General features: G+C 35.6%; 1 protein-coding gene across 1 annotated transcript in view; it reads right to left on the bottom strand.

Moving 5' to 3' along the window:
* Positions 1–992: 992 nt before the first annotated feature.
* Positions 993–27,251, bottom strand: part of bckdhb (branched chain keto acid dehydrogenase E1 subunit beta) — a 122,083-nt gene continuing 95,824 nt past the window's right edge. Inside the window, exons 9-11 of the mRNA XM_006626304.3 lie at positions 26,887–26,973; positions 2,002–2,148; positions 993–1,354 (exon numbers count right to left, since the gene is read on the bottom strand). Of these exons, the coding sequence (XP_006626367.1) occupies positions 2,008–2,148; positions 26,887–26,973 (228 nt within the window). The 3' untranslated portion in view covers positions 993–1,354; positions 2,002–2,007. The remainder of the gene's footprint in view (positions 1,355–2,001; positions 2,149–26,886; positions 26,974–27,251) is intronic.

Below are 27,251 nucleotides of genomic sequence, written 5' to 3'. Positions count from 1 at the left end.
ATTCTGACAAATTTGCTTGGGGTCAATTTACCAACATTTTCCTGTTTATCAGTATTAATTAGAAAAACAAGTCTCTGGAACTAGCACTCCCTCTTTCAAGAACGGTTTTCAGTTTCTCACAACACTTTCAAGCTATTACAAAGGATCTTTTTCAATTAGTCTTTTGTGAAAGCCTTCTGCATAACTTGAATATTGCAATGAGAAGTCCTATTACAAGATATAGCATCCTCACATCAAGTGTACACAGTATTGACAAGTTGTTCTTTCTCTTTCATCTATAAAATGCATATTAAGAAGGACTGCCAGATTTCAAACCTAAAGCAGATGACCTTTTAAAAACAAATGGTAAATTTATTTGAAAAAATACCATATGGAAAAAGACAAATAGTATGAGAAACAGAATATTGTGTGGTTACTTTAATCCCAGGATCCAAATATCTCTGTGGCTGGGTTGGCGATTGCATTGTACAAGGTTGGGCGAGTCCTGCACTGTCATTTGCTTGAGCTATGTTGAAATCACTACTGACTGACCCTCTACTGATGAAGATGAGATTTTGTAGGAGATCAACAGGCAATGACCAATATACAATGCTTGTGTTAAGTTCAAAGTGTTATACTAATTACTTAGTAGTAAGTAAAGCAACTTGAGAGAAAATACTGTGTTTATTTGCATTTACCATAAATCAAGGTAGCGAGCCAAGCAAAAATGCGGCATTTGATCCTGGTCTAGTTTCAGCAACTCGTTCCTCTTCAGTCAGTAGGGATTATCAGATTGAACTTCACAGATGGTGCTGAAGTGAAGAAATTATGAGGCTACTGTACATTAGTAAAAGGAAAAAGCAGTTTATAAGTTTTACTACTTTATTTTTAGGCATTGAGAAATACATGATTCTCCTGTCCCATATAATATATGCCAATGATACATTAAAACTATTGAAAATGTATTAAGGTTTTACTGTCTTTACATACAGTATGTAGAACAAATAACACAATTTAAATTTCAAAGTTTGAGCATTTTATTCAATTCAAATTCTCCTGCATATCCATTGTTCATACAGCCACTTACAAATCAACAAAATAAATTCTAATTTACCAATTCTACAGACTTCATAAAGAATGCTTCCGAAAGAGCTTATGTTTCATCTGATGCAGTGTAGTGATAATGAAAGTCCACGCTCATCCTGTCTGGTGGTTTCTTGGTATCTTGGCCAGTCTGCCAGCTCTTCCATACAACTCTGTAAGATCCCTTGAGATGAGAGATGGACTATATCTGTCAGTATGTAGATGAGTTCCTTGATGAAATTAATTACCAGAACAAAATGTGTCGAAGCTTTCCTTCAGTGTCCTCAGAGCCCTAAAAGAGAAGCAGGTGACATTACAGTACTGTAAAGAGTTCAGAGTAGGGAGCTGCATCAGAGAGTGCTGGCTGCAAAGGAAAACCTTCAGTAATCCTTTGCCAATCATAAAGTGTTACATTACTGAAAAGTTTACCTACCATGGGGGTTAAGATCTTATGGGAAAAATAGACTTAGGGAACTGATATCACGATTTAACTTATTGAAACATGTCTTTCAAGTACCGTATAATAAAGCAATGACATCAGGCTAAAGTAAAAGACAATGTTAGAGAAATAATATTGTACAGATCGTTTTTACATAAATTATTAAACATTGCTGTTCCACTTCCTACACTTACACTCTTTATTGTATTGATTCGGAGAGTCATTTATACCAAACAATCAACCAACAGCAACTTATCAAGCACTTTTGTTTTTTCTTCTCAGCTCATCAAGCATCTAGATTGCTTAGTGACACTGGACTCTTCATCCTTTCTCACGAAGCAGAAAAAGACTACTATTTTTAGTAAAAGCATTTACTATCAACAAAGAGAATGCCTGCATTGTTTTACTTTTAGATTCAATGATGTGTGAATACCCAGTAAATACTAATATTTTAAACAAAATCATTTAGAACAACCAGATATTATTTTAGATGAAAATACCTTTCATTAGTAGTTTATCATTTTCTTAACAGCATCAAAACATTTCCATTTGTCAGGTATATAGAAGGGCTCAAAAATGTGAGGAAAGGGCGTGTCATATCCACACACTCTGGTAATAGGGGCTTCGAGGTTCAGAAAGCATTCTTCCTGTGAAGACACAAACATGGCACATGATAATCAGCATCAATAACCGGAGAAAGCAGTGAGCTGTGAATTGAAGAGTAGTACAGTATAAATGTTAAACATGTCTTTTATATGTAAGATATAAAATCATTTTAAAAGGGTAGAGATAGTTCTAAATAGCATTGGTATACGCACTTCGGTTACTGCCTGAACATTTTAACATACTGTACTGTATACACATAAGAAATCTCATTCATGTCTGGCGCTTTAAAATTAAAGGGACCTTCAAAAAGCACTGTTTGGGGTGATTTTTTTCACTTTTTCAATTCATTAAAAACGCTGACGATATTTTTAAATCTACCTTTTTAACATTTAAATGTGAATTCGAACAAATGTGGAAAAATAAGCGGGACAGGTCCTCATTCGGTCCACAGATTGAGCCCTACAGGCAGGGCATCTCCAGTACATGAATGGGCTATGTCATTTTCAGTGCGCCAGTGGTGGTGCGAGATTTTGTGGACTGGAGTCCTTGACTTAACACTTACCAGTGACTTGTCAGGCAATATATCTATGATATACAGTGTCCTGACAAATATATATAACAGAGAGCACTTATTGGAGATTGCTGAGCAAGTAAAATACAGTTTACTTATTTAATATACTATCAAACATGGGTCTGAAAGGGGAAGTGATTGTCCTTTAGAATATAACCTGACATTCTGTGATCAATCTAGGTGGGGAAATAGGGCAAAAATGACATGACTCCATCTCATCTTTTTATGTTTTCTAATATTCTTAATGAATAAAATACATGCTGGTTATTAACGGAGCGTCCTCCAGGACATTGAGGTTACTCACAAGTATCGTACTACTTCTGATAATGACCTCTATTGCCAGACCTCGCCAGAACCTAGCCTGGTTTTGGCATGCTGGGTAGCAGAAGTATACAAGGCAAGCCTGTCTGTGCTCTGCCTTCCTGGTGAAGATGCAGATCCTCTAGCCAGTGGGGAGATTTGGGAGGGTTCCAGCCACCCTGAAGGACTGGCGGAGTTTTGCAAAATGAATGATTATTTCTGATTACATTTTCCTCATGCAATAGCAACACTGGTACTCTGATTAGTTTTGACAAGCATGTAAAGAAAGCTATTGTGCTGCTCTTATCAGAAATCTCATTTTCATTTTTTTCATTTTAGAAAATTGAGTTGGACAGCAAAAATGTTTTAAGCATTTTCTTATGCTGCAGTATTTGAAACAGCAATGATATCACGGGTAAACAAATGCCTGCATTTTCATGAAAAAGTGTATTAATTGCTGAACTAGAGCCCTGAAGGGTGACTGGGACCAGTTGCCATAGAAGTGGCAACATTTTTACAACAAAATGCACATTGTTGCAGTAGGAATGGGTGGGCAAACAAAAAACATTTTTTCTTTGGCAATTTGCAGGAAAACACTAAATTTCCTGTCATCATACCAAGAGTAGCCTTTTCATGGAAATTACATGCACTGTCACTGTTATATAAACGTGCTGTCAGTACAGAATGGCTGATCCAGAATCTGAGGATTCAGTTTAATAAACAGTCCAAAAGAAAACAGCATTAAGGTTTTTGGTATAGTTGCTGGTGCTGAGAAACACTTCCAGGGAATTTATTATAATCACTTTTACTGTAACAAAGAAATTACTGAAAAATGTGTATATGTGGCTTTTACTGATATAAGACTGTGCAATCTTAAAGCTGGCAAAGGTTTCCTTCAGCTCAGCATTTGTTTGACACTGCAGCAAAATAGAAAATACAATGAGCTCAAAACATGGCACTGCAAAACTGGTCACTGACTTGCTGCACTGACAAGGCTATATTCACAAGCTAAGAGTAGGCTTTGTTTCAGTTTCTTTAAAATTGTTGACATAATGGCTCTATAAAAAAATCAAACAGTCGTTCAAGACGACTTGACTATCAATCATTGTCTCTTTTTAAAATAATAATCTCTGAATAATCCAATACCATGAACAGTGTTTTCCATGACATCTTTTATATACGTGGCATATATAAAAGTAGTTCTTGCGAGATGCTGTGACTCACACAGAATTCAAGAAGACCTATGCCAAATGCCAAGATCAATAGACTATTCTATGGCTGAGACCACAGAGAGGGAGCCACTGAAAATCCACAGCAACATTTAATTCTATTGTTTTAATAATCAGCATTGCTTCTATAATATTATATTTTAATATTGCATCATTTTAATGGGTCAAAATGTAAGTAGGGTTATACATGACATCAGAACAGTGACAATGGCACACAGATCCATACATGTAAGTGGACAGCTTAACTCTTATCATGCCCTGCTGAGAGGCTGCAAACCGCTGATTGTGGGGAATAATAAAGTAATAAAAAACAAAATGTTAGAATATGTAGTTGAATACCTTGAATTGAAATCATTGTTAAACGTATTATTTATATTAAAATTGTACAATGCACTAGTAAAATCTAGTTTTCAAAGTTATATTTATATTATTTTTTTAGATGCAAGCTAAAAAAATTACGTCTCCAAAATTACACAAAACCCAAACATATAAGAAGGTAAATACTGTATTTACTGCAAAGCCTGACACTTGCAGAGACCATGAACATTTTCACTCAGACTCTTTAAGATATTTTGGCATTAAGTCAGTTGTTTCATTTACAGTGCACTCCACCCTGAGGCAGAATTGATCAACATGTACAATGTAAAATAACTGCAATTCAACTCAAAGTCTTTCAGCACCATCTGACCTTTTCTGATAATAATGTACATTTCCTGTATATTTAATATTTGAGCAGAGCCTAGGAAGAGTAGGAGGCGTCTGGTAGAAAAAAAACAACGATGATGCAAAAGTGTAGATCCCTAAGAGGGGACCATACAGGTTTGGAAAGGGGGTCATGGGCAGTAGGTCACATGTGCTGGCATCTTAGGAGCCTTACAGTAATCGACTTTGACTGAGCGAAGGAGCTTACTGCTTACTATCTGATTAGAGATAATGTGGCAACGAAGAAATCTGTGATGTCAGAGAAAAGAAGTGCTGACCAAGCAGAACAAGGCCTAGCACAAACTCATCATGGCTAGATACAACTGTCTTTATCATTGAAGAACTTTAAAATCTGGGGACATGAGAAATTTCAACTGTGGATACAAAAATCCTGCCGATCATGTAGATCTTAAAAAATCTGAAGTTGCGTCACTCAAAGCAGAATTAGATGACACGTGTCTATAGATAAGGGGTGCACTGATCAAGATTTTCTTGGCAGATACCAATATCGTATGATTACCCAAATATATCAGCTGATAATGATGCCAACGATGATGATTATTTGTAATTGCAGGTAGTTGGTATATTTAGTTCAGCCCCTGAATACAAAATCTAATATCATAAAGTTGAAAAATATTTAGTATCAATGTCTCCTCAAAAGAACATACTGCAGTAAATTTTTATGTTTCTTTACATTGTAGTAGAAACTGTTTACATGCAAGCATCATTTTTGAGTTCACCACAGAAAAGACCAGCATAAAATTACAGCAAAGTTGTTGCACACATTCTGCATTAACAGATTAGCCACTTAACAAAAGAAGCATCTGGCCTCAAACTGGACCACAAATACATTCACGAGCAATGCAGACCAAGATGGAAAAAAGAAAAGAAAAGATCCAAAAAATGTTGGGGGTATTCTTTAGTGGTGGTAGTCAGAATAATAAAACAAGTTCTGGTCGTGCAAAACCCTATTGCATTGCAAGGTGTAACGAGGCTCCAGACTTTCAATGAAGCAGGTGGAATCCAGGGTCTTTAACACTCAATATTGAATGAACTTTCTGAGCTTTTAATTCCTTTGAAAGTTATTTATTTTTAGTCAGCAAGACAACTGCTGAGGCATGTTCCCATTTTGTCTCTATTCCTTCAATTTTCTCGTCCTTTGCTATCTTCAGGTAATCATTGTATTCAGAGAGGGGATGTACCCTGAGGATGTTTATTAAATTTGTTGTAATCAAATCCTTACACATCCTGCACATCATTGGATACAACAAAACTGGTTACTAGAAGTACAATGTTTCAGTTGTTGAGTTGTCTTCACACATGAAGCTGAAAGGTTGTGTTCTTTCTACTTTTTAGTATGGAATTAACCTTTACTTGTATCACACTTTGTGTGCATCTCTTTCAGTGTTCTCCATTCTCGTCATTTTTAAACTCATCTCAAATCTTCCCTGGACTGCACTGTGACTCCTTGCATCCCTACAAAAGCAAACATGCTTTGCCTACATATGTGATTTTTTACAGTATATATGATTTATATATCATCTCGTTAAATTGGTTAACTTCAATTTTGTATTACATTTATGGTCTCTCAGATTAGGTTCTAACCTATCTTATGTTTTTAGTAAAATGCAAACAGCATAATAATGCAGCACAATTTTCAGTAGTAATCTGGGATGTGTGAAAAGACACTTATGTAGGTGTCTGTTTTGTTCTGTATAATCTTTTATTACAATCCTACAAGATTGAACAAGCTATGGTAACAAAATCTGGCTTCCACCTCATTTTCAATAGCCTGCCAGAAATATGTTTAATTTTAGGATCCTTTCTTACAATTAATGGAAAAATTAATAAAAAATTTGTTTAAGCCAGTTTATCAAAAAATGCACAATGAATGAAAACTCATATAGCAAGAAGCAAAAAAAAATATTTTTAAAATGTAAAAGTATAGAATTTAAGGGAGTTACATGGGAGAAAAACATATCAATAGTGAAAACTTAGGTGAAAAGCTTAAAAAATGGCAGAAAATGAACACATCAGCGTCAAAGTACTTTATATACATCAGCCGCAGGAAAATAAAGATACATTTTATCATTGTAGAATTTTGATTTTTTTAAGAATTTGGTGCCAGAATTACACAAAAGTATATTAATTTGCTAATGGCTTGGAAATTCTGGTCAACAGAGTGCCACCTATTGGTCCAATCAGCACAACCTACAGGTATTAAAAGTAATATACTTTTGAATCAATTAATTTTAATAGTTCATACCCACACTAACCTGAGGATAAACCCACCAAGAACAGGACTGTACATAAAAGATTATATCTTGAGTCTAAAATGTTCTACAGTTAAAGAACACACCCACATGATTCATAGACATTTCAAAATCTTGTAACTGATAAAGAGTAGACTGAACACTAGCTTTTGTAGCAGGTGTGGTTCTTTCATAAACTTTAGTATCCTCTCAATGTCTGTATATTTCACACATAAGAATGCACTTATATTCAGAAACAAGTCACACTTAAAGAACCTTTAAAGTGCTTAAACAACAGACATTTAGAACACTGCCATGAAGAATTAATTTAAATTCTTTCATCTGGAGAGAAATGACCTGCAAATAAGAGATCAGTCTGTGAGAGCTCAGCATAACTCCCTAGACTAGAAGAATAACTAAAGATCAGAACAAATCCTGTATTTAATGTCTCTATCTTAAATGTATGTGTACTTCTGTGTATAGTGTATACAATATAATAGTTTGTACATTGTCTTGATGCACTGTTTGCACTTTGTTTTGTTTTTTACACTTGTTTTACAATTGAGAGACTTTCTGTAAGTAAGAATTCCATTGTACCAGTACCGGTTACATATGGCAATAAAGTTCAAGTTCAAGTTCATATATTTGAAAAAGGCCACTGAAAATGTATCTTAAACTTCTACAAACAAATACTGTATATTAAAACTGTATATATACACATAAAGAATATGTTCATTCACCGTTTTAGAAAACTGAAATTTAATGCTTTCCTACCAAAGTCTGCTTCTGCTCCAACATGGTCCATTAGGCTCCATTGATACAAAAAAAGATACTTTAGTTTTAATAAAATGGTGCACCATCTAACACTAGCCACCTCAAGGGCCTGCCAGAATCTAATTATCCGAAGTTTGCAGATACCATGTTTTCCCTGTCAATTCACAACAGTGAATTCTGTTGTATTGTGATTATTGTATACAGATTCTGCTGTATTGTGGGCAAACATTTCTTCTAACATGTGAACATCCCCATTTTGCAGCTGTTTTGCTGCGCCTGTGATTTTGAACATTCTAACATACTGTACAGACACAGACAGCATGAACCAAATGCTTCCAAACTGGAGAAACCACGCCTATAAGAGGAAACTGTTAGCACACATATCTGAAGTTGAACACTGACTGCTAGAAGCAGCAAAAATGTTTTTTCCTCTCAATTTGCCATTTTAGAGTTTAATAATAATAAAAGTAATGATAATAACAATAACAACAATAATAATACAATGATGTATGATGTGACGGCAGACTAATCAGAATGTTTAGGAAACAGTTTTAAAAAAAATATATTTTGGGCATCAAAAACTAGAAAAAAAAGATTGACCTCTAGCATGCTTTTCCAAACTTATTGTGCTTCTGGATTACGCATAATGTTTTAATTGTTTACTAATGTGAAAGAACTGCTAATTGAAATTAATTTGAAGTACATTGTATAACAGAAATTAAAGTATATATTAATTCAGGCAGTATAATGTTTCCTTCTATTGAATCCAAAAGGCCATATTGTAATATATGTACTGTATATGTACTATATACACAATATATACTGTATATAATATAGGTAATATTATAATGTCTTATTGTTAAGGAGCATGTTTTATTATGAAACTCCTTACTTGTATGTAACATTTTTGCAATTTAATGTGATATGCTATGGTTCCAAATAGAAACAGGACAAAAAACAAGAAATTACTAAACTCTTACAGGATTATGTACCTTTCATTACTTCCCAATTTGCTCTTTTTCAATCATTCCAGAATATTTGAAAGGACTGAATAGAAGCTCTTGTTACAACAATAATAAATAATAACAACAACAATTATTATTATTATTATTGAACATCATCTGTGGAATAAGGCCCTTTCCCTGACAGGAAAGATACAAATGTTTATGTTGGTTTTATTTCGCTGCGATGTATCAGCGGTTTGAAATGCTAGGACTTTGTAATTAAAACCAGATATCCATTAGATATCAAGAAAACAAGGACAGAAAACAATTCAGAGCACCTAGTCATAGCAAGCAAACAAACATGAAGAATACTTCTCATTAAGCAAATCTTTATCTGCAATAATGCACACCATCATCATGACCTGTGAGGGCGGACGGAGATACCTGAGCAGAACGCTGCTCCAGAGGATAAATCTCTACCACCTCCATGATGAGTGTTTGTGCAATTGAATTATATTTGCAAGAACAAAAATTCCATAGTACAAGTGCATAGGAGTAAGATAAGCAACTGACTCTTGAGATAAAAAAGGGGGAAGCTACAGTATATAGTCATGGGCCATACTCAATATTATTTGCTTGCAAGTATTGGTGTGATGTAACTTTATGTATGTTAAGCAAAGCTGTTTGGAATATAAGAAAGGTTGCAAATGAGAGTAGGCTATTCTGCTCATTGAGTTCATTTTTTTGTAGGTGCTATTATGATGCAAGAATCACATGATAGGCCAGTTCCTTCTTGTAAGACGCCAGGTATCAGCTTTAACGACATGGCTGTGGAACACCAAAGCAGATGACTGAGGAGTGATGCATGAATAAAGGTGCTTTATTTTCCTCATTATATTGGGTAGCTAGGTTTCCATAGAGATGAATTAATTAGTTTTTGTTACCATACCAGTGCAGGCTTGTTTCATTTTTTAGAGCTATGCACTAATTTTAACACCTTACCTACTAGGGTATCTATTCAGGAGCTAAACACGCTTCATTGTGTTAATGAAAAGTATAATGCCTACTTCTGTGCAAAACTATTAGAGACTCTGTGACTGCTGACAATTTTAAAGTCCACTTAAAGACTTATTACTGCACAATACCTTTTAATGCAGAATTTTATTTTCACTCTTGGTCTTTTACTAGGTCAAATTGGCACGCTTTCATTTTTATGTGTGTATTACATTTGTGGTACTGTTAAGTGCTTTAAGTTTTTTTGAAAGTTGTTCAAGTAAAACTATGACTTTAATACTATTTTTAAAATGGAAAAGTCTCATGGGCTTTATGTATCAGTTATTATGGTTTAAAAAACATAAGAAAAGTCTGCAAATGAGAGGGGGTCATTATGCCCATCTTGCTTGTTTGGTAGTTTAGCACTTAAGTGAATCTACAATTTCATCCAGCCATTTCTTAAAGGTACCCCAATTTCAGGAATCGACCACATGGCTGGAAAACCATCCAGAAAACGTTAAAAAAAAATTTTAAAAAAAAATAATTTAAACATTTTTAAGCACTGTGGCTAAGGATCTGCGCCTGTGCCTGGAAGGTTGCCGGTTCAAATCTGGCATCTGGCAGAGGAATCCTACTCCGTAGTCTTTCAGTAAAGAAGTGTTTTCTATTCTCTGTTTTAACTACATATCTGTTACGTTTCCCACTGTCCCATGTGTTTAACCTATCTACACTATACCTCTTAGGATTGCATATACAGTCCCCTGAGATCAGGAATCACTCCCGTTGCTCTTCTTTGAATTCGTGCCAAGGTTATAATGTATTTTCGGTGGTGTGGTGACCAAAACCAATACCTCTAAATGAGGTCTTGCTAGTGCGCTGCAGAGCTTCAGCATAACTCCTCTGTATTTTAATTTTATACTTTTTGCTACGTGCCCAAGCATTCTGTTTGCTATTTATATTGCTTACCCACACAATCTTGATGAAGAATAGAAGAATCTACACAAACACCCAAACCCCTTTTGTAACTTCCTGTGGCTCACAAGCACCAATGCATGTCTTTATTACCAGTGTGGATCACTTTGCACTTATTAATGTTGATTTACACTTTACACCAAGTGTCAGTCCATTGCCGACAACCTCCGCTGTATGCTGTATTGTTGTGCATTTGATAAATAAACCTTGATTGATTGATTGAGCTTTTGTATAAGTCTTTTTGAAACACCCTTGTTGCTGTTTCACTGGTGCACTTCACATTCATTAGCCAATCTGAGTCTATACCATAATCTAGATCATCCACATAGATCAGGAAGAGCTATGGGCCCAACACGGATCCGTGTGGTACACCACTACTTACATCTGCCCAGTTAAAGTTGCACCCTTTAAAAAAACTGTTTCCTGTTTGTTTACCAGGAATTTGAACTCATTACCATGGATTCCTATGGATTTTGAGAATCCAGCTTTTATGAGGCACATTATTAAATGCTTTCTGGAAATGTAAATATATCATGTCATAATCACATCCGTGTCAGCACTTATAGATTTACATGCCATCTTGCATCTTCTTTCCATCAAGTAATATTAATTTTGCTTATTATTGTTGATTTAAAGACTGTATTAATTCACATATGTACACATATTGCCATACTCCACTGAAAGCATTTTTGAAAACAAAACAAAACATAGTTACCAGAATTACAAAAATACTGCATCGCACATTACATTACTGCTGCTGTTTAAGAGTTTTGCCTGTAAATCTTTTTTTCACTGTAGATCACATGAATTTGTAGTTTGCATGCAGGGGTGTTCTCTTGATGCTGCTATTTGAAGGATTAGAAGAGTTACAGGCACTATTCAGATTAATGGGCTTCAGTCTCACACATAGGGCAGATGGACCAATCAAATACCTGACAATCTAGTTTAGACTTCATAATTCTCTTTGAGTAGACTGTTCCATTAAATGTTTGTGCACTCATTTGCACTCGATTTACAATTTCTAATGGGAACATACTTAGAAAGAGGAGCATCATTTTTAACAACATTAGTTCTGCATCAACTAAAGAGTTGTATGTTACATTCATGTTTCTGAGAAGTGGAACTTTCCAGTACACTTTCATTTATCTTACATTTCATGTATATTTGTGAAGCTTTGTAAAGGAAATAAAGAATTTCACTAAATTTTACAACAGTTCGGCTGTTTTAAAGTAAAGAGGCAGTTCAGCTCCTTATATAAATTCAGCAATTTTTTCATGTATGAAGAAATAATAAAATCTAGGATAATTGTACACAGAAAATGAGCTCATTAAAGTATAGGCACAAAATCATTCAGAGTTCAGGTCTAGCGTTCATTATCCTTGGTTCAGACTGAAACAGGTTTAGAAAACGTTGACAGAAATGCAGACAAAATTCAAGTATGAAACAACTTCACCACAATAACAATAAATGAGTAAACTTATTTTGCAATTTTACTTATACTTTGCATTTTCTGTAACATCTGTGGGATACCCTGTTCAGCTAGTATCATCAACAGTATATTTCATTATCAGAGAACAATCACATACAAAAAATAAGGCAGGGATTCTTGCAGTAATCAGATGCTAATGAACAACCTTTGATTGCACTGCTGGCTTCAGGGCATACTTTTTATTTTCTGTGCGAGGCTTATCAGATGTGTATTTGAATAAGAAATCTTAAGTATTAATTAAACTGAAATTATTAGTCAGACAAAATGAAACACAATGATTTATTTAAATTGTTTTTCACCACTGACTAAAAGCTCAAAATGTAAAATAACTGTTTGTTTTTCTCTACACAGAGACATAGTAGTAAGTTTCCTCATGGTAAAAGTGTAATGCATTCTCTTTAAAATGGAAAAATATTAATTTTTAAAGAAGTCTTTTTTTTTACTGGAGAGAGTAAAACAAGCAATTGTTAGAAGGTGTTCATTTCAATTAAACAGAAGCATTAAAAGTCAGAAACTCAAGGAGACCACTCCACTCATTACTTTTTTGGTTGTTAGTCTATTATTATCTGCTTCAGGAACATGACTGGGTGTTTAAAGTGTAATTTAAATGGTCAGAACTGTAAATACCGTGAAGGGTTTCGCCCAGGAAACAGTTAATCAAGATGATAATTTTGCTGAATTCATAATGACTATGTCCTTTATCTTATTTTAAAAGAACAACCCTACAAGAGAGAACAAGTAATGATAACAAAATAGAACCTGCCTACCACGTCACCTCAGGTTCTATGCCTAACTAATTCAGGCGTCCTGTCCTACCTCCTTGCTTGGAATTTATCTAAGAATAGAAAATAACCTGTTAGCGTTATTGCAGATCTTCCAAAAATGCAGAACGAAAACAAACTGTGATGGCACGTAGTGGAAAACTGAAAACGGAGACTCGCATGACAGAGAACATAAGTCAATTAATCTGAAAGTTTGAGGTGGGAAACGTGTATTCGTGTTCTGCTGAGGCAAAGTGCTTTCACAGGACCCTAAAACTTAGCTGCTTATGTCAAAGGTTCATACGTTGTTTTTCTCAAGCAAATGGAAAAACACAGAAGAGGACAGACTCTTTATTTTATATTCTTTACCGCACTGTATGCAAGCACCGGCTTTTCATCACACAGAAAAGGAAAGAACTGCAAGAACATACTGTAGCAGCCAATATAAACTAAGCACTACAAATTCATCATTTGAGATTTATGTTAATCTTTGTTCTTACATTTTGCCAGTTAAGGTGGAGGATTCTCAGATCTCTGAAAATCCTTCATGGCCCTACATCTCTGTCTTGGAAGACCAGAGATACCTTTCTCCATTGCCAAATCCATTGCCAGAATTCTCATAATCCCCTTGTTAAATTTACCAAACAACAGTAATCCATTGTCTTCTAAAAGCTTAAACAGCTCTGCCCTATTTAAGATACAGCTGTTATATAGAAATTTATTTGACCTTTTTACACCATGTGAATCTTAGAAACAACAGTCGAGTTTTCAAAAATAATGGGACTCTTGCTAAAGGTAAACTTTAAAGTCTGGAATCACAGCTAAACTTCAAATTCTGAACTTAAAAAAAACTTAAAAACTTAAGTTTATCAAAATCAAAACTAATCAGTAAAAACATGAGTGCAAAAAATGTACTTTGTGCACAAGAGTATGTCAAGAAATTGCAACGTACAGTAGAAATTATTTTCAAGGTTATTCATAAGGCAAATGAATTAATTTGTACAAGTTTATGCTGGTATTAAATATTCTCAAGCATTCTCTGTAATATAAACCCACCTGAAATAACTCCACATGTCATATCCTTTGAAATGAACAGCAGTTAAAAACTCACCCCATAAAAGTATGGACTTTTTCCTACCTTTGGTATCACTCAAGTGCATGCCTATTTATTTTTTGGAAAATATTAAAATGTTCATGCAATCATACACATAAAAAGCCACATTAAAGTTTTTTTAAAGTTCTTAATATAGTGGACATTTATAATCCAGCCATTATCAATTCCAAACACACCCGTAAAGTTCTTCTCTTTGAAGAGGAGTGATCTGTAAATAATATATTAACCCATGGAAGTTTTATCCCCCTTGCTCCACGTCTTTTTACAAGTTACGCATATCAGTACATTTCCTTTGTGTCTATAATAAAAACTTAGTGAACAAAGAAGGAAGTGTCAATTTACAAAAAAGCATCAGCCACTTAATAAAGACAAATGCCAAGTTACAAGACAAAACAGGGGAGAAGCTTAGCTTTTGCGTTATAAATGATGCCTAATTGCTTGTGGGGCATGTTTACACTAATCCTTTCTTGTTGTTTGGCATCTATTTCTGATAAAGAACAAGTAAAGGTTTATTCCGTGCTGAAAAGAGAAGAAAAACACAACAACATGTGACCCCCGAAGAAGGCTCCACAGCTGAAACATTGTGTTTCTTTTCTTCTCTTTTCATCATGGAATAAACCTATTTGTTCCTTTGCAGCCTACGCATGCTGATGCAGCTACCTTCGTGATCTATTTATGATATGTCATTTGAATTTTTAATGCATGCCTTATACATGGTCAATTTTTTCACTACAAATTGCATTTATTTATGTGTTTTAATTGCTTTTAATTAAATAATACAGTATGATTAAACCAAACATTGTTTTATATTTTAATAGGTGGTCTAGAACTGCACATCACACATTATTCATAGAACCCACATTACAGCTACTGAAAGCAAATTAACTAAATTCTAACAGGGATTATGATAGTAATTCCTTATATATTGATCTTGAGGCAATATGTATTGTTAATGCCTGTTTTGAGGCAACTGTTTTGATATAAATAAACAAAGCTGGTGAGATTGAAACTCAGGAGGTCTGGGTCACAAACGTGCTTTTATCCACTACTTCATCACAGATCCCTTACAGCTGCAATCCAGTTAAGAAGTGAGTTAAAAGATGTGTGTAAATAGCAATCTTATATCTCTCTGACTAGACGAAGTTCTAACTCCAAGTGTCTTATTACATCCTCTACTTTCTAGTGTTGTTCTTTTGTACTGCCATGCCCCTGATGAACATCATTGCAGATGGGTTGATTAGATGACCACAGGTCTGTGTCTTGCATGCATGAATATGTGCAACTTATTTGAGTAGAATAAAATATATTCCTCTTCCATATTGTGCTGAAAAACAATAGGGTCAGGGACAGTTTCCTTCACAATAGCTACGCTATGCTTGCACTTAGCTTTTACAAGTTACACACCTTATGCTGTTTTTCAAAGGCCAAACCATTACATTTGCATAAATAAAATTAATCCAGCATCTCAGGACAGTAATAATTACAAGAGGTTTCATTTATAATATGAAACAAATGACTAAACTATGATAGTAAAAGCTATTTTTTTTAGGAGTGACTTACTTTCACCTGTGCTCAAAATACCTCTTATAATTTAAATAATACTTATATACTTATAACTTATAATATACTGAACACTTATATAATTATAAATATAATTAAATACTTTTATACTATTTTTCTATACTGTTAATAACACAGGATGTTTATTCTTATATTCCAATTTTTTGTACAAATTCATTTAGAACTGAATATTACTGAATCTTCCCTAAGATTGTATGGTACAGAGAGAAGCTTGGGGTCAGAGCGCAGGGTCAGCCATTGTACAGTGCCCCTGGAGCAGCTGGGGTTAAGGGCCTTGCTCAGGGGCCCAACAGAGTAGGATTCCTCTGCCGTCTACGGGATTTTGTGGGCGGAGCGGTGGCTCTGTGGCTCAGGATCTGCACCTGTGGCTGGGAGGTTGCCGGTTCAAATCCCGCAGCCGGCAGAGGAATCCTATTCTGTTGGGTCCCTGAGCAAGGCCCTTAACCCCAACTGCTCCAGGGGCGCTGTACAATGGCTGACCCTGCACTCTGACCCCAAGCTTCTCTCTCCCTGTCTGTGTGTCTCATGGAGAACAAGCTGGGGTATGAGAAAAGACGAATTCCTAATGCAAGAAATTGTATAGGGCTAATTAAGTGATGTTATAATGTTATTTGTTATGTGGTTTACTGTTGGCTTATTTAATGCTGAAAGCTGTCTTCCACTTGTCTCCCTTTCTCATGTGCACCAGGATGTAGGACCTGACTAGTCTTCTCCAAGAGGGAGGAGATCCGCAGAAGAGGATATTGATTTTTTATGGCAATCTTTTTGAGATCTTAGTAATAAATACAGGGATGTAGGGAGCCATTCTTGTTCTTCTGAGTGAAAAACCTATCACCAGCTGGTGAAGTGGATGGACAGATGAAGCCTTTCTCGAGGTTAACCAAGATTACAGGTACAGGTGACCCGTCAGCAGTGAGGTCCTGCTAGGAGGTCAAATCAGGAAATCATGGGGTTCGTGTGGAGGTAGGTCTGGGCTTTGTAGATGCTAAAGACATCAACAGTCCTGATATTTTGCAGGCAATTGAGAACTGGTGACATCAGAAGTGGTGAGAATTTTTGGGATGGAGAACCAATGACCCTGTCAGTCTTTCCTCCAAGTTAAAAGTTTGTGGCTGGGCCAGTCAAGATGAGGACTGTGTAGCTCCAATGAGGGGAACCCCAGAACCAAGGGACAACATGACGTCAAACACAGAGGAGCTCTGTGGTCACCATTGACCGTAAGGGCCGGGGGACACGTCTGTTTTTCTATATGGCCAAAGCCTATCGGTCTTCCATCCAATACCAGCACAGAGGAAGAGGAATGACATGGGACCAAAGGTAATCCCAGGTGGACTGGAATTCCCATCAGCCCACGATTCCACAAACGCCTCAACCTGGAAGGTGTTTGAGTGCCATGAGAGCATGGTGGGCAGAGTGAATCAGAGTAGAAGCTGATGAGAAGTGGTTCCCCCACTCACTAGGCACTCTTGTCTACTTACTGAGCAGGGGGAGTTAACTGGCAACTCAGGACAGTTATCACTCCAGTGTCCTTGGCCCGCATAGTAAATGCATAACCCCTCTCGGCAGCATTCAAGTCATTCTGCCAATGAGATCCTGGCCCTTCCAATCGGCATGGGCTCCTTGTCAGTGAAGAAGGGGTCTTAGGATCAGCAGGAGGGAGGATGACTGGTCTATGGAGGAATGACACAGCAGATTGAAGAGGGGGCTCCAATGACAAGCAGTGAAGCTTCTCCTGCTGTCTCTCCCTGAGGAGGGTATCTTGCCAGATAGCTGGATTGATGAGGGCTTCCAGGGTTGAAGGAAGGTCTTAGCAGGCCAGCTTGTTCTTTAGCTCCTCCGAGAATCCCGAAATGGAAGGAGCAGTGAGCAACCAGTTGGCTGTCCTGTTTTAAGAGCAGTGAATGGTGAGTAGATTCAGCTGACCACGGGAGTCAAAGACGTCCTGGAAGGTGTCACTGAAAATTTCAGAATTGCTCCACTCTCCCACAGTGCTGAAGCCCAAGCCAGGATTTCCCCAGACAACAGCGAGATCACATAGTAAAGAGCTTTTATGTGTTTTAATTCAGCTATAGCAGCACCGTTCAAAGCAGAAAACCAACTGCAATGTGTATACTTTATATATGAATGCATTCTTTATATTTAAAAAAGGCAGTAGAAGATGACAAACCTTCCAATGCGCAATGTTATTCTTTAAATGCATTTAGTGACAGACATAGCACACATATATATACAGTATAATACCTCTCCCTCTCTCTCTTTAAAAATGAATAACAAAAAATCTGTTCACTTTAAAAGTGAAATTCAGTGCTTTCTTAAACATACTGCTTCTACCCAAAAATAATCCATTAGGCTCACTTATACAAAAAAATACACTTTAGCTTTAAATAATGGTGCACCATCTAACACTAGCCACCTCAAGGGCCTGCCAGAATCTAATTATCCGAAGCTTGCAGATAACATGTTTTCCCTGTCAATTCACAACAGTATAGATTCTGCTGTATTGAGGGCAGCCAATCTCACAACACTTTTTGATTCCAGCTTCCCAGCTGTTTTGCAAAGCCTGAGATTTTGAATATTTTAACATATTGTACAGACACAGATACCATAAACCAAATGTCTCAGAACATTAGAAACCATGACTTGTGGAGGAAAATAAATAAAACTAGCCAGTTAACACACATCTGAAGTTGAACACTGACTGCGAGAAGCTGTGGTTAAGTCTGCCTCTTGATTTGTCTTCTTGTATTTCATTGAATAATAATATCTGACTACTCATTTTACATAAAAACCACTGGTGCATATTTACAGCACATTTTAGTGGAATCATATACTCTTAACTTTTGATTACCTGATAGGAAAGATCAAATATTAATAACAGGGTTATTTTTTAAGTTTTGATTCAATTTCTTAAAAATAGTATAATACATAGAAATACATTCTAGACTTACAGTATGAGTTTGATGCTTATATAGAGAATGATTTACAATTTAAATAAACTTTATGTTGAAAAAAATGTTTTGATTGCTTACAATGACAGAAATTTACAGTTAAAAATATCAACATGACATTAAAAACCAAGATAAGAAATCATTTCTGAGCAGCTAACTGTACAGAGCAAACTAATTAAACTTTACATTCCTTTCATCTTAAGTTGCAAGTGGAACTTTCATCTGGAGGTGGTGAAAGATGGAGAAAATAATGTCTTCATTAGAAATATTTCTGATTCAGCTGCTATTTATTATATATGATATTGCACACCGTCATCCTCCCCTGTGGGGGTGGACACTGAGCCTTCGGCGGAGAATACATTCTAATTGCTCCCTTTTCTATGATGACTGTGGCATGAAACCTGAAAGCCTTCACTATTTGCAAACAAAATCAAAAGTACACAAGTGTACAGCTGGCTCTTTTGCAAATGGAAAGTTATTTAGCCTGGAGTTCTTCTCCATAATGTCTGCTTACACATCCCGCTGTGAAGTATCAGCATGCAGATAAAGCAAAGTGGTCAGGAATATAATGGGAAAATGAGAAAAATGACATACATGAGGGGTCATTTGGTCCCTTTAACATGTTTGGTTGTTTGTAGCTAGATCTGAAGACCTTTTTTCATTTCATTGTGGTTCTCGAGAAAAGCCAGTATCAGCTCTATCAATGTGGCTGGGGAACACCGCTGATGAAAGCAGGGAATTTCAGAAAGATGTGCCACAAGGTGCTTAATTTTACTGATAAAAGTCAGCATTTTTACACAAAGTAAGAGACAAAAAGTCATGTATGCTAGCTGTTCTTTTTGGAGTGTTTGACAACCAAGGATCCTGAGAAGTGGACAAGAGAATTTTGCATGCTTTTCTGCATGCTTTAGATCAAAGCCTAACTAACATTACATGCATAAAGGCACTGGAGGAGAGTAATACAAATTGGAAATAAGTGTAATTATATGATCTAGTAGTTTAGGTAAGTAGCTGCATCAGCACGCGTAGGCTGCAAAGGAACAAGTAAAGGTTTATTCCATGCTGAAAAGGAAAATGCTTGAAAACGCAATGTTTCGCCGTGGAGCCTTTTTCAGGGGCCACATGTTGTGTTTTTCTTCTCTTTTCAGCATGGAAGAGTTTTCTTTTCATTATTTATCACATGGAGTTGGAGTTGATGTGTAGGTGTGTTTCTCCAAGGCTTCTGGTTGACTGATTTCACGTGCAGCTGCTACAGAAATACTGAAATGCTACAGAAATGCTCTTCTCCCAGTCTTGATGCAAAGATCCAGACCATTGAGGTAGATGTTTATGGTCAAGAATGTAGCAAAGCATGGGATATCAGACAGCCTCAATCTCTGCACCAACGACAGATCCATGCTAGCTGATATCATACAAGTACATGGAACCTAAGTCTGAAGATCAATAAGAATGCAAACAATGATGTGAAGAATTATAGAAAATTTATATTTAGAAGCTTATGAATAGCTCTTCAATACTGTATCAGTGTCTTTCTTATTTTTACATGAAAGGGATTTCTTCTTCTTGTATGGATTCGGGCAATGAGCTTTCATAAGCCTTTTTTAAAAGATATTTAATTGGAATAGTTATGACATCAGCTGTTACCTTGAAGGACAAAGGTAAATAAAGATGGAGATGAACACTAATAAATTTAGGAATTAATACTGGAGGCAATATCCATGCCCAAGTCTCTTTAAGGACCACACACAAACTAGCATCTACTTTATCTACCATCTTTTAAAATTCAGTATTATGACCTTTTAAAACACTAATCAAGCCCAGACAAAGACAGAAATACTTGCTTTCTGTGAAATTCTTTTTAGAGTTTTCATATGTGGTTGGGGGTAAAGAGCTAGTTTCCTTCAAGGATAAATAATTTAGAAATAATAATAAACCAAACTGCTAGCCTGGAGACTCTGCCTTTTACTCTACTAATGTGAAGTAGTTGGATTGGATTTCGGTATCACACATACAAATCAATGAGTACTTGTAGCTCCTGTGGTCCAGTTAAGACTCTTCTGTGTTGACCAAACAACACTACCTTTGCTGTACTACAATTACTTATAATTATTACGAGTAACTCTAAGCCACTGTTAACATGACCTAAGTCAACTAACATTATTTCAATCACGTGTTTTTCTGAGGGGGGACATTAAGGAGAAACAAATAAAATTCATGACATTAGGCTTGAAAGTGACATAAAAATACTTTCATTAACACATTAAATTGTAACTGCAGACTGAAACCTGACTGATCTAGAAAAACAGCAGTTTAGTTCATTTTTATCAATTGAGTACAACTTTAATATATGGACCAAAGATATGATAATGGCTATGATAATTGCATGTAAAAACTTCAGTATGTTCAACTACAAGTTTTGCAGAAAAGCATTAAAAGTTCAGCTCTGGTCTTCATTATCCCTGGTTCAGATTTAAACAACTTTAAAAAATGCTGACAAACTTGAACGCTGGAAAATTAAAGTTTAAAATCCAGCTTCACCACAACAACAATAAATGAGTAAAAGTAAACATTTTTTTCAACTTGTAATTAAACCATGCAGTTTCTGTAATGTCTGTGGGGTACCCTGTACAGATCAACTGTACCATGTTTCTTTTATTACAGAACACACACATACATGGTTTCTTGCAAGTAAGTCACCAATAAACATTTGTGCATGTTGACAATTGGTATGTTTCTCACCAGCACACAATGTCCAGTAGAAGTTTTATTTTTCTCTGCACAGCCGTGGTAGACGGAATACCAGTAGTAACCGTGCAATTTTTAATATTCATAAATATTTTATTGTATTTAAAGAAGTAACTGCATTGGACAAAGTATGAAAAAGCTTTTTGTTGAAAGAAGTCACATTAATGTGAAATTCACTGTCAAAAAACTGAAGCCTGCAGAGCTTTCAACCAAAATACGAATCCATCAGTGTCTTTTTTTTTGCTGAATTGATAAAAATCACATACAGTATCCCTCTCACATATATCTCTCTTTTATATTGAAATCATTTTGAGTTAGAACTCTAGGTGTCTTCTTGTTCAGAAGGGGGTATCTGATAGAATGGGATTGTAAGATATCTGACAGTTTTCAGAGAACTGACCAAAGTTGGTATGGAACAGATATAGCCATTCAGAATGTGCGTTAAAACCCTGTAATGCGTTTCAAGGCCTACACTTTACAGTACCTTTGGCTGTCCAAAGATGATCGACAGGTGGCACCTGTGGTTCATTAGATTTTAGTGAAACAATAACTTAATTTAATCTCTCTACTGTGCATGTTCAAATCCGTGGAATTTTACAACTAAAAGGAAATTGTGGTAGCTGAGAACAAAAAAAATAGGATCATAACGTCTCTGAACATCATAAACGATACTGATTTAGGAATATAAATATGTTACACATACCGTATATTGCTGGTAGTGGTAGCTAAAATTAATAAAAACAGTGTTCCACTTTCTTCATAAACATATTATGAATCAAAGTCTTTAACTCTTACAGCGGTTATTTTGGAAAAGTTTTGACATGCTCGTTCTAACTATATTAAGTTGATATACTTTATAAAAAGCTATAATGTTTTAACCTTTTATATGAATACTTGCTGTCGTTATTGCAGTAAAAAAATGTGTACTTTTTAGAATCCACTTAATAGGGAATTTAATATGGAATTGCTTATCTAAAGAAATAAATATTTATATGGCTCAAAGTATTACGGCATTACACTTTCTTTGTAAACATCTGCATCAATTTCTTTGAGTCATTCACTCGTGGTTACTTTGGAAACATTTTAATCTGTCTGTTTCTGTCTGTCTGTTTCTAAGCGATGCTTTGGTACAATAGATTTTGGTGCTTGCCTATCAACCTGGAGGTCAATGTTCAATTCCTGGTCAAGGAACAAGCTTTTCTTAAAACAACTACAGACTCATTTAAAAAAATATATATATTATGTACACTATATTGGCATTTTATTATTTTTATACATCACAATGTGTTCAATGTTAAATTATATCAATAAATCAAAAATACGAATGAGCAAATGTGAATACCGTCAACAGTGGGAGTAAAAACCAATTCAACTGATTTAATTCAAATCAATTCCAAATACTGCATTCGAATGGGGCAATTCAAAACAAGCCTTAAAACAAAATTGTACAGTATATATTATAATTATGATAGAGAATAACAAAGTGGTATTAAAAAGACCACTGAAACTATAATAACATATGTGATCATTATTAACAATGTTAATTTATTAATAATAAAAAAAATCAAACTGCTTGTATCTTGTTTAGGGTCATTTGTCACTGTTATCAAAACCGTTCTTTCTTATTGAAACCTATTGCCTATTTTTGAGACACGATGCTTCAGAGCCTTCAAACCACAGGCATTTTAAAGATCGCGTCTTGTGAACATTTTCACAACTTTTATATAAACAACCTCTAGCACCCGTTTCCATGTTCAGGAACCTTATGTTAAACAAAGCGGATCCCAGGTATATGCGAGATCATAATGCGAGAATTACAGTACAATTTAAAAGTTATAATGTATGTATGCAAAACCCCTGACCATGTATATATATATATTATGATTACAATCTAGAATAACAACTAATATTAAAAAGACCACTGAAACATGCACTGAAGCTTGCAAAATGATCTGCGTTTAATCGCAGCCAAAACGCAAGGTAGCTAATTATCCCTTGGAGTGCCTTTAGTGCTTTTTTTAAGTGTTGCTTATTCGCAGTGGGGGGAGGATGTGTGGTGGAAAGTTTAGGCTGCGTTTGAATTGGCACTCTCCGTTCTTCACACCTGAAGGTGGCTCCACAGCAGAAACGTGCCTCTTTTCTTCTCTTTTCAGCATGGAATACATTACTTGTTCCTTGCCGGCCTACACATGCTGACATCGCTACCTACTTGAACTCTCAGTTCGTGTCTGTGAAAGCTTTGGAGCACTTTACAGCCATTTTTATTTTCTTTGTGGTGCAACTTTGAAGTGCAATAGAAAATGAAACCAACTGTAAATAAAATGACATTGTCGACTGTAAATATTATGACGTCTACATAGACGTTTTTATTCATTTTATGTATCGCAGTATATTTACTTGACATTCGCGATTACTTGAGCGTACAAGGGAGTATCAGATGTCAAGGAGACGCAACCCCCGAGATTTGTGTCTGTTGTAACTGTTGATAAATGGAGGATATAATTCTAGCCTTGCTGTTTATTGACGAATATTGCGAATATTATACATGTGTGCTGTGTGATGTGGTTTTTGAATTGAACACACATTTTTATTTGTGGAATAGATTGTATTACATATTGTTAAATCACATTGTTAGGCTATATACTGCAATGAAAAAAAAATCATACACAGGACTTTTTTATCCCAATCAGGATTTTTTAAGGAGTGCCTTCTTGTCTCCTGACACGACACACATCTGTATCACATGAAGTCATATCCATATCCAGATACAGTATACTGAAACAGTAGTGTAGACAGGTCAATGAACTGTAGTTTAAGTGTGATCTATACTGTATAACTATACTGTGTATACAGTATGAAACTGCATTTTTTAAAGCCACTACAATACAATATGTGAAACATTTTTACAATCAAAATCTACTAATTGTACTAAATTCTAAATTCTAAATGCGGAAGTAAACCTGAAAGAAGCAAATCACGTTCACAACAAAACATTTTTATACATCAAACTAAGCAATTTTGTTTTTGTAAATTAAAACAATATTAATTTCATATTTTATATGCTGTAATACACAGTTTAAATTTAATAAAAGTCTCAATATTATCCAAGTTAAATTCTACAATTCTAATATATATTCTAAAAGACTGACCCTCAGCATTGACCAGGATTTGAAACCAGGCATTTTCTGGCAACAGCCCAAATACTTCTACCCCCCAGATTAAGCATTCACTGCTCTGCCTGCTGGTTTTACTAAGTAATGCAATCCAAAAACTGATTTTAAAAAAATGGGGTGTGTTATGTTGCACGCACCACAAGGTGCTCCAGTATCCGGCATGCATTCTGATTGGCTGGATCTGTAGATAAACACATTAAGACAACCATCCTCTTAGGAAGGTGAACTTGTTTTAAGGTCACCGGCCTAAATTCATGTTAAGTGGCTGCATCACAGGAGACCCCTTATGCAAATTACTGGAACAATTTAAATTTACAATTTAATGAACTCTGCATCTGTGATGCTTATATGTATTGAGCAGAATCAAAGCAGAATACAGTAAATGCAAGATGAACATCTGTTCTGAGATGTAAAAATACTTCTTGAGACACTAAATTGAACCCCTACCTCTCACTTCTTGTCTTAGTTGATCTCCCTTCTGCAGCACAGTTGTCACTAACATCACATATGCTCTTGAAATTGGAAATGTTATGCCTTTTCATATCACATTTAATCTATTCTTTCAAAAATACTTTTTCATTCCAATTAAATGAAGCACTTTTTGAGAAATTGTGTTAACAGAAAAGGTTAAACTAAAAAGCAAGAGGATCAAACACAGAAGTGATATCTACCTCAGGGACTGGAGAGAAATGCAAGAACATATATGCAAAAAAGATAAGAAGGCAGCAAGTGAGGACATATTTTTAATAACAGCTTCCCCAGCTGCACTGCATTCACCCTAAGGTCCATCACGACAAGCATCTACAACAATCACCTAGTTAGTTCCAGCTTTGTACTGAGGGCAAAACTAGGTAAAAGAATCAACGCATTATCTTCACTGACATGCAGTGTGAGCTCATCAGCAGAAAATTAGAAAAAAATGTAACACAATCTGCAGGAATAAAGTACTGAAAAGAGCAACTTTGAAAACTTGAACATTCTTCTGAGTGGCCATATCGTCCATCTCTTTAATGCAATGACAGTCCTGACTGCAAACATGAAACATTTCTTATCACCAAAAAAATTGGACAGCTTCACCACTTCTGTCTGAAAACTCTATTACTTTAAGCATTTAACGATGATGCAAATGTAATAAAAATAAGTATTATGAGTAAATAAGTAATAAGTAAAATAAGGGCGAGGACAGGTATTTTAGCTCATCATCACTTATTAGCAGGTTGAGAAAGAGAAGTTTCGTAATTTATTTAGATATATATGTGAGGCAATTCTTTGAAACATTATTTTAACACTCAAAAGTCAATGCCATTTACATATCAAAATCTTTGAAGAGAATGCTAAGGAAATGCAATGCAACAATTCCTATCATTTGTCTTTTATGTCCTCATTTTCTTATGATTATGTTTTTAAATAATTACTGCTTTAAACAAAATCACTGCAAAAACTCAGCAAATACTGTAATTCACCTATGTAACATGGCTCACTTGAGGCATAGTCCTCTTAAGGTCACACAACCCCCTAAGACGGCCATTATTGTCAACTTCTCCCTGAACGGCAGACTAGCCTTTTGGTATAACAGAATTCATCAGTGGGTTGAGGAGGCACTACCTGACTTTGGGCTGGGAATATGCCTCAGTGATGACAATGAAATCCTGGAGAGGGATACGTATTTATAAAATCATCAAATCAAGACATTTAGCATACTTCTAATATAGTTAACAACATGCTTAGAAGACTTTCAAGGAAAGAAGGCAGAGAGTGTATTTCACACTTAAAAGTATTCAACTGATAGCCCCACAGAGGGGATAAGTTCTTTGAAGCCTCTCTATATTCCTTTGAAAAGGTGAAAAGGTTACAGACTCCACAGCATGCACACAATCGCAGCATGACATCTTACCAGAAAGGCCAATTAAACTTTTAATTGCAACCCATGTGGGTCAAAGATGCAACACAGACAGGCTTGTCATCAGCTTGCTGGCACACTTAAAAGGAAAACCCAGGGTTCTGAAGTCACAGAATTTATAGGATCCATTGGACATGGCATACCAGTTGTACTCCAAACTGAATGCTAGGCGTAGTTCAAATCTGCCAGCTGGTGCACTATAAAGTGCACTTCATTAATAAAGAAACAAAAAAGTTCCAGATTATTAAAGCTAAAATGAAATCTTTCATGGTATTTCACCCAATCATGTTATCAGTGCACTGGTGTTCACTTATTGAACACGGCGCCTTACCTGTACAGTGGAACTGATCTCAGAAGCAAATCCTCCTGTTACTGGAGCTTCATGGCTGATAAGGAGTCTCCCAGTCTTCGCTACAGACTGGAACAAAAAGCAAAACAAACATGAGCATTTATTTCCTCATCGAGAAACACTGGAATGGTGTTTGCAAATAAATCTGATTGGAAAACAATTTTTGGAAGTTTGCAGAAGAAAGTAACAGCTAAATATACACAGTATACAATGTTTATTTGATATGGCTATGCACACTTCAGAAAACCTGATCATCAATACTGATTAACTGGCTTAACATGTGGCACCATGAGGTTTTACATTTGTGCATTATGACACATTTTATGCAAGCAGGGAGATACACAATA

Source organism: Lepisosteus oculatus, chromosome 2, assembly GCF_040954835.1.
Source record: "Lepisosteus oculatus isolate fLepOcu1 chromosome 2, fLepOcu1.hap2, whole genome shotgun sequence".
In the NCBI taxonomy this organism is placed as follows: Eukaryota; Metazoa; Chordata; class Actinopteri; order Semionotiformes; family Lepisosteidae; genus Lepisosteus; species Lepisosteus oculatus.
This window is presented reverse-complemented; position numbering and strand designations above follow the sequence as displayed.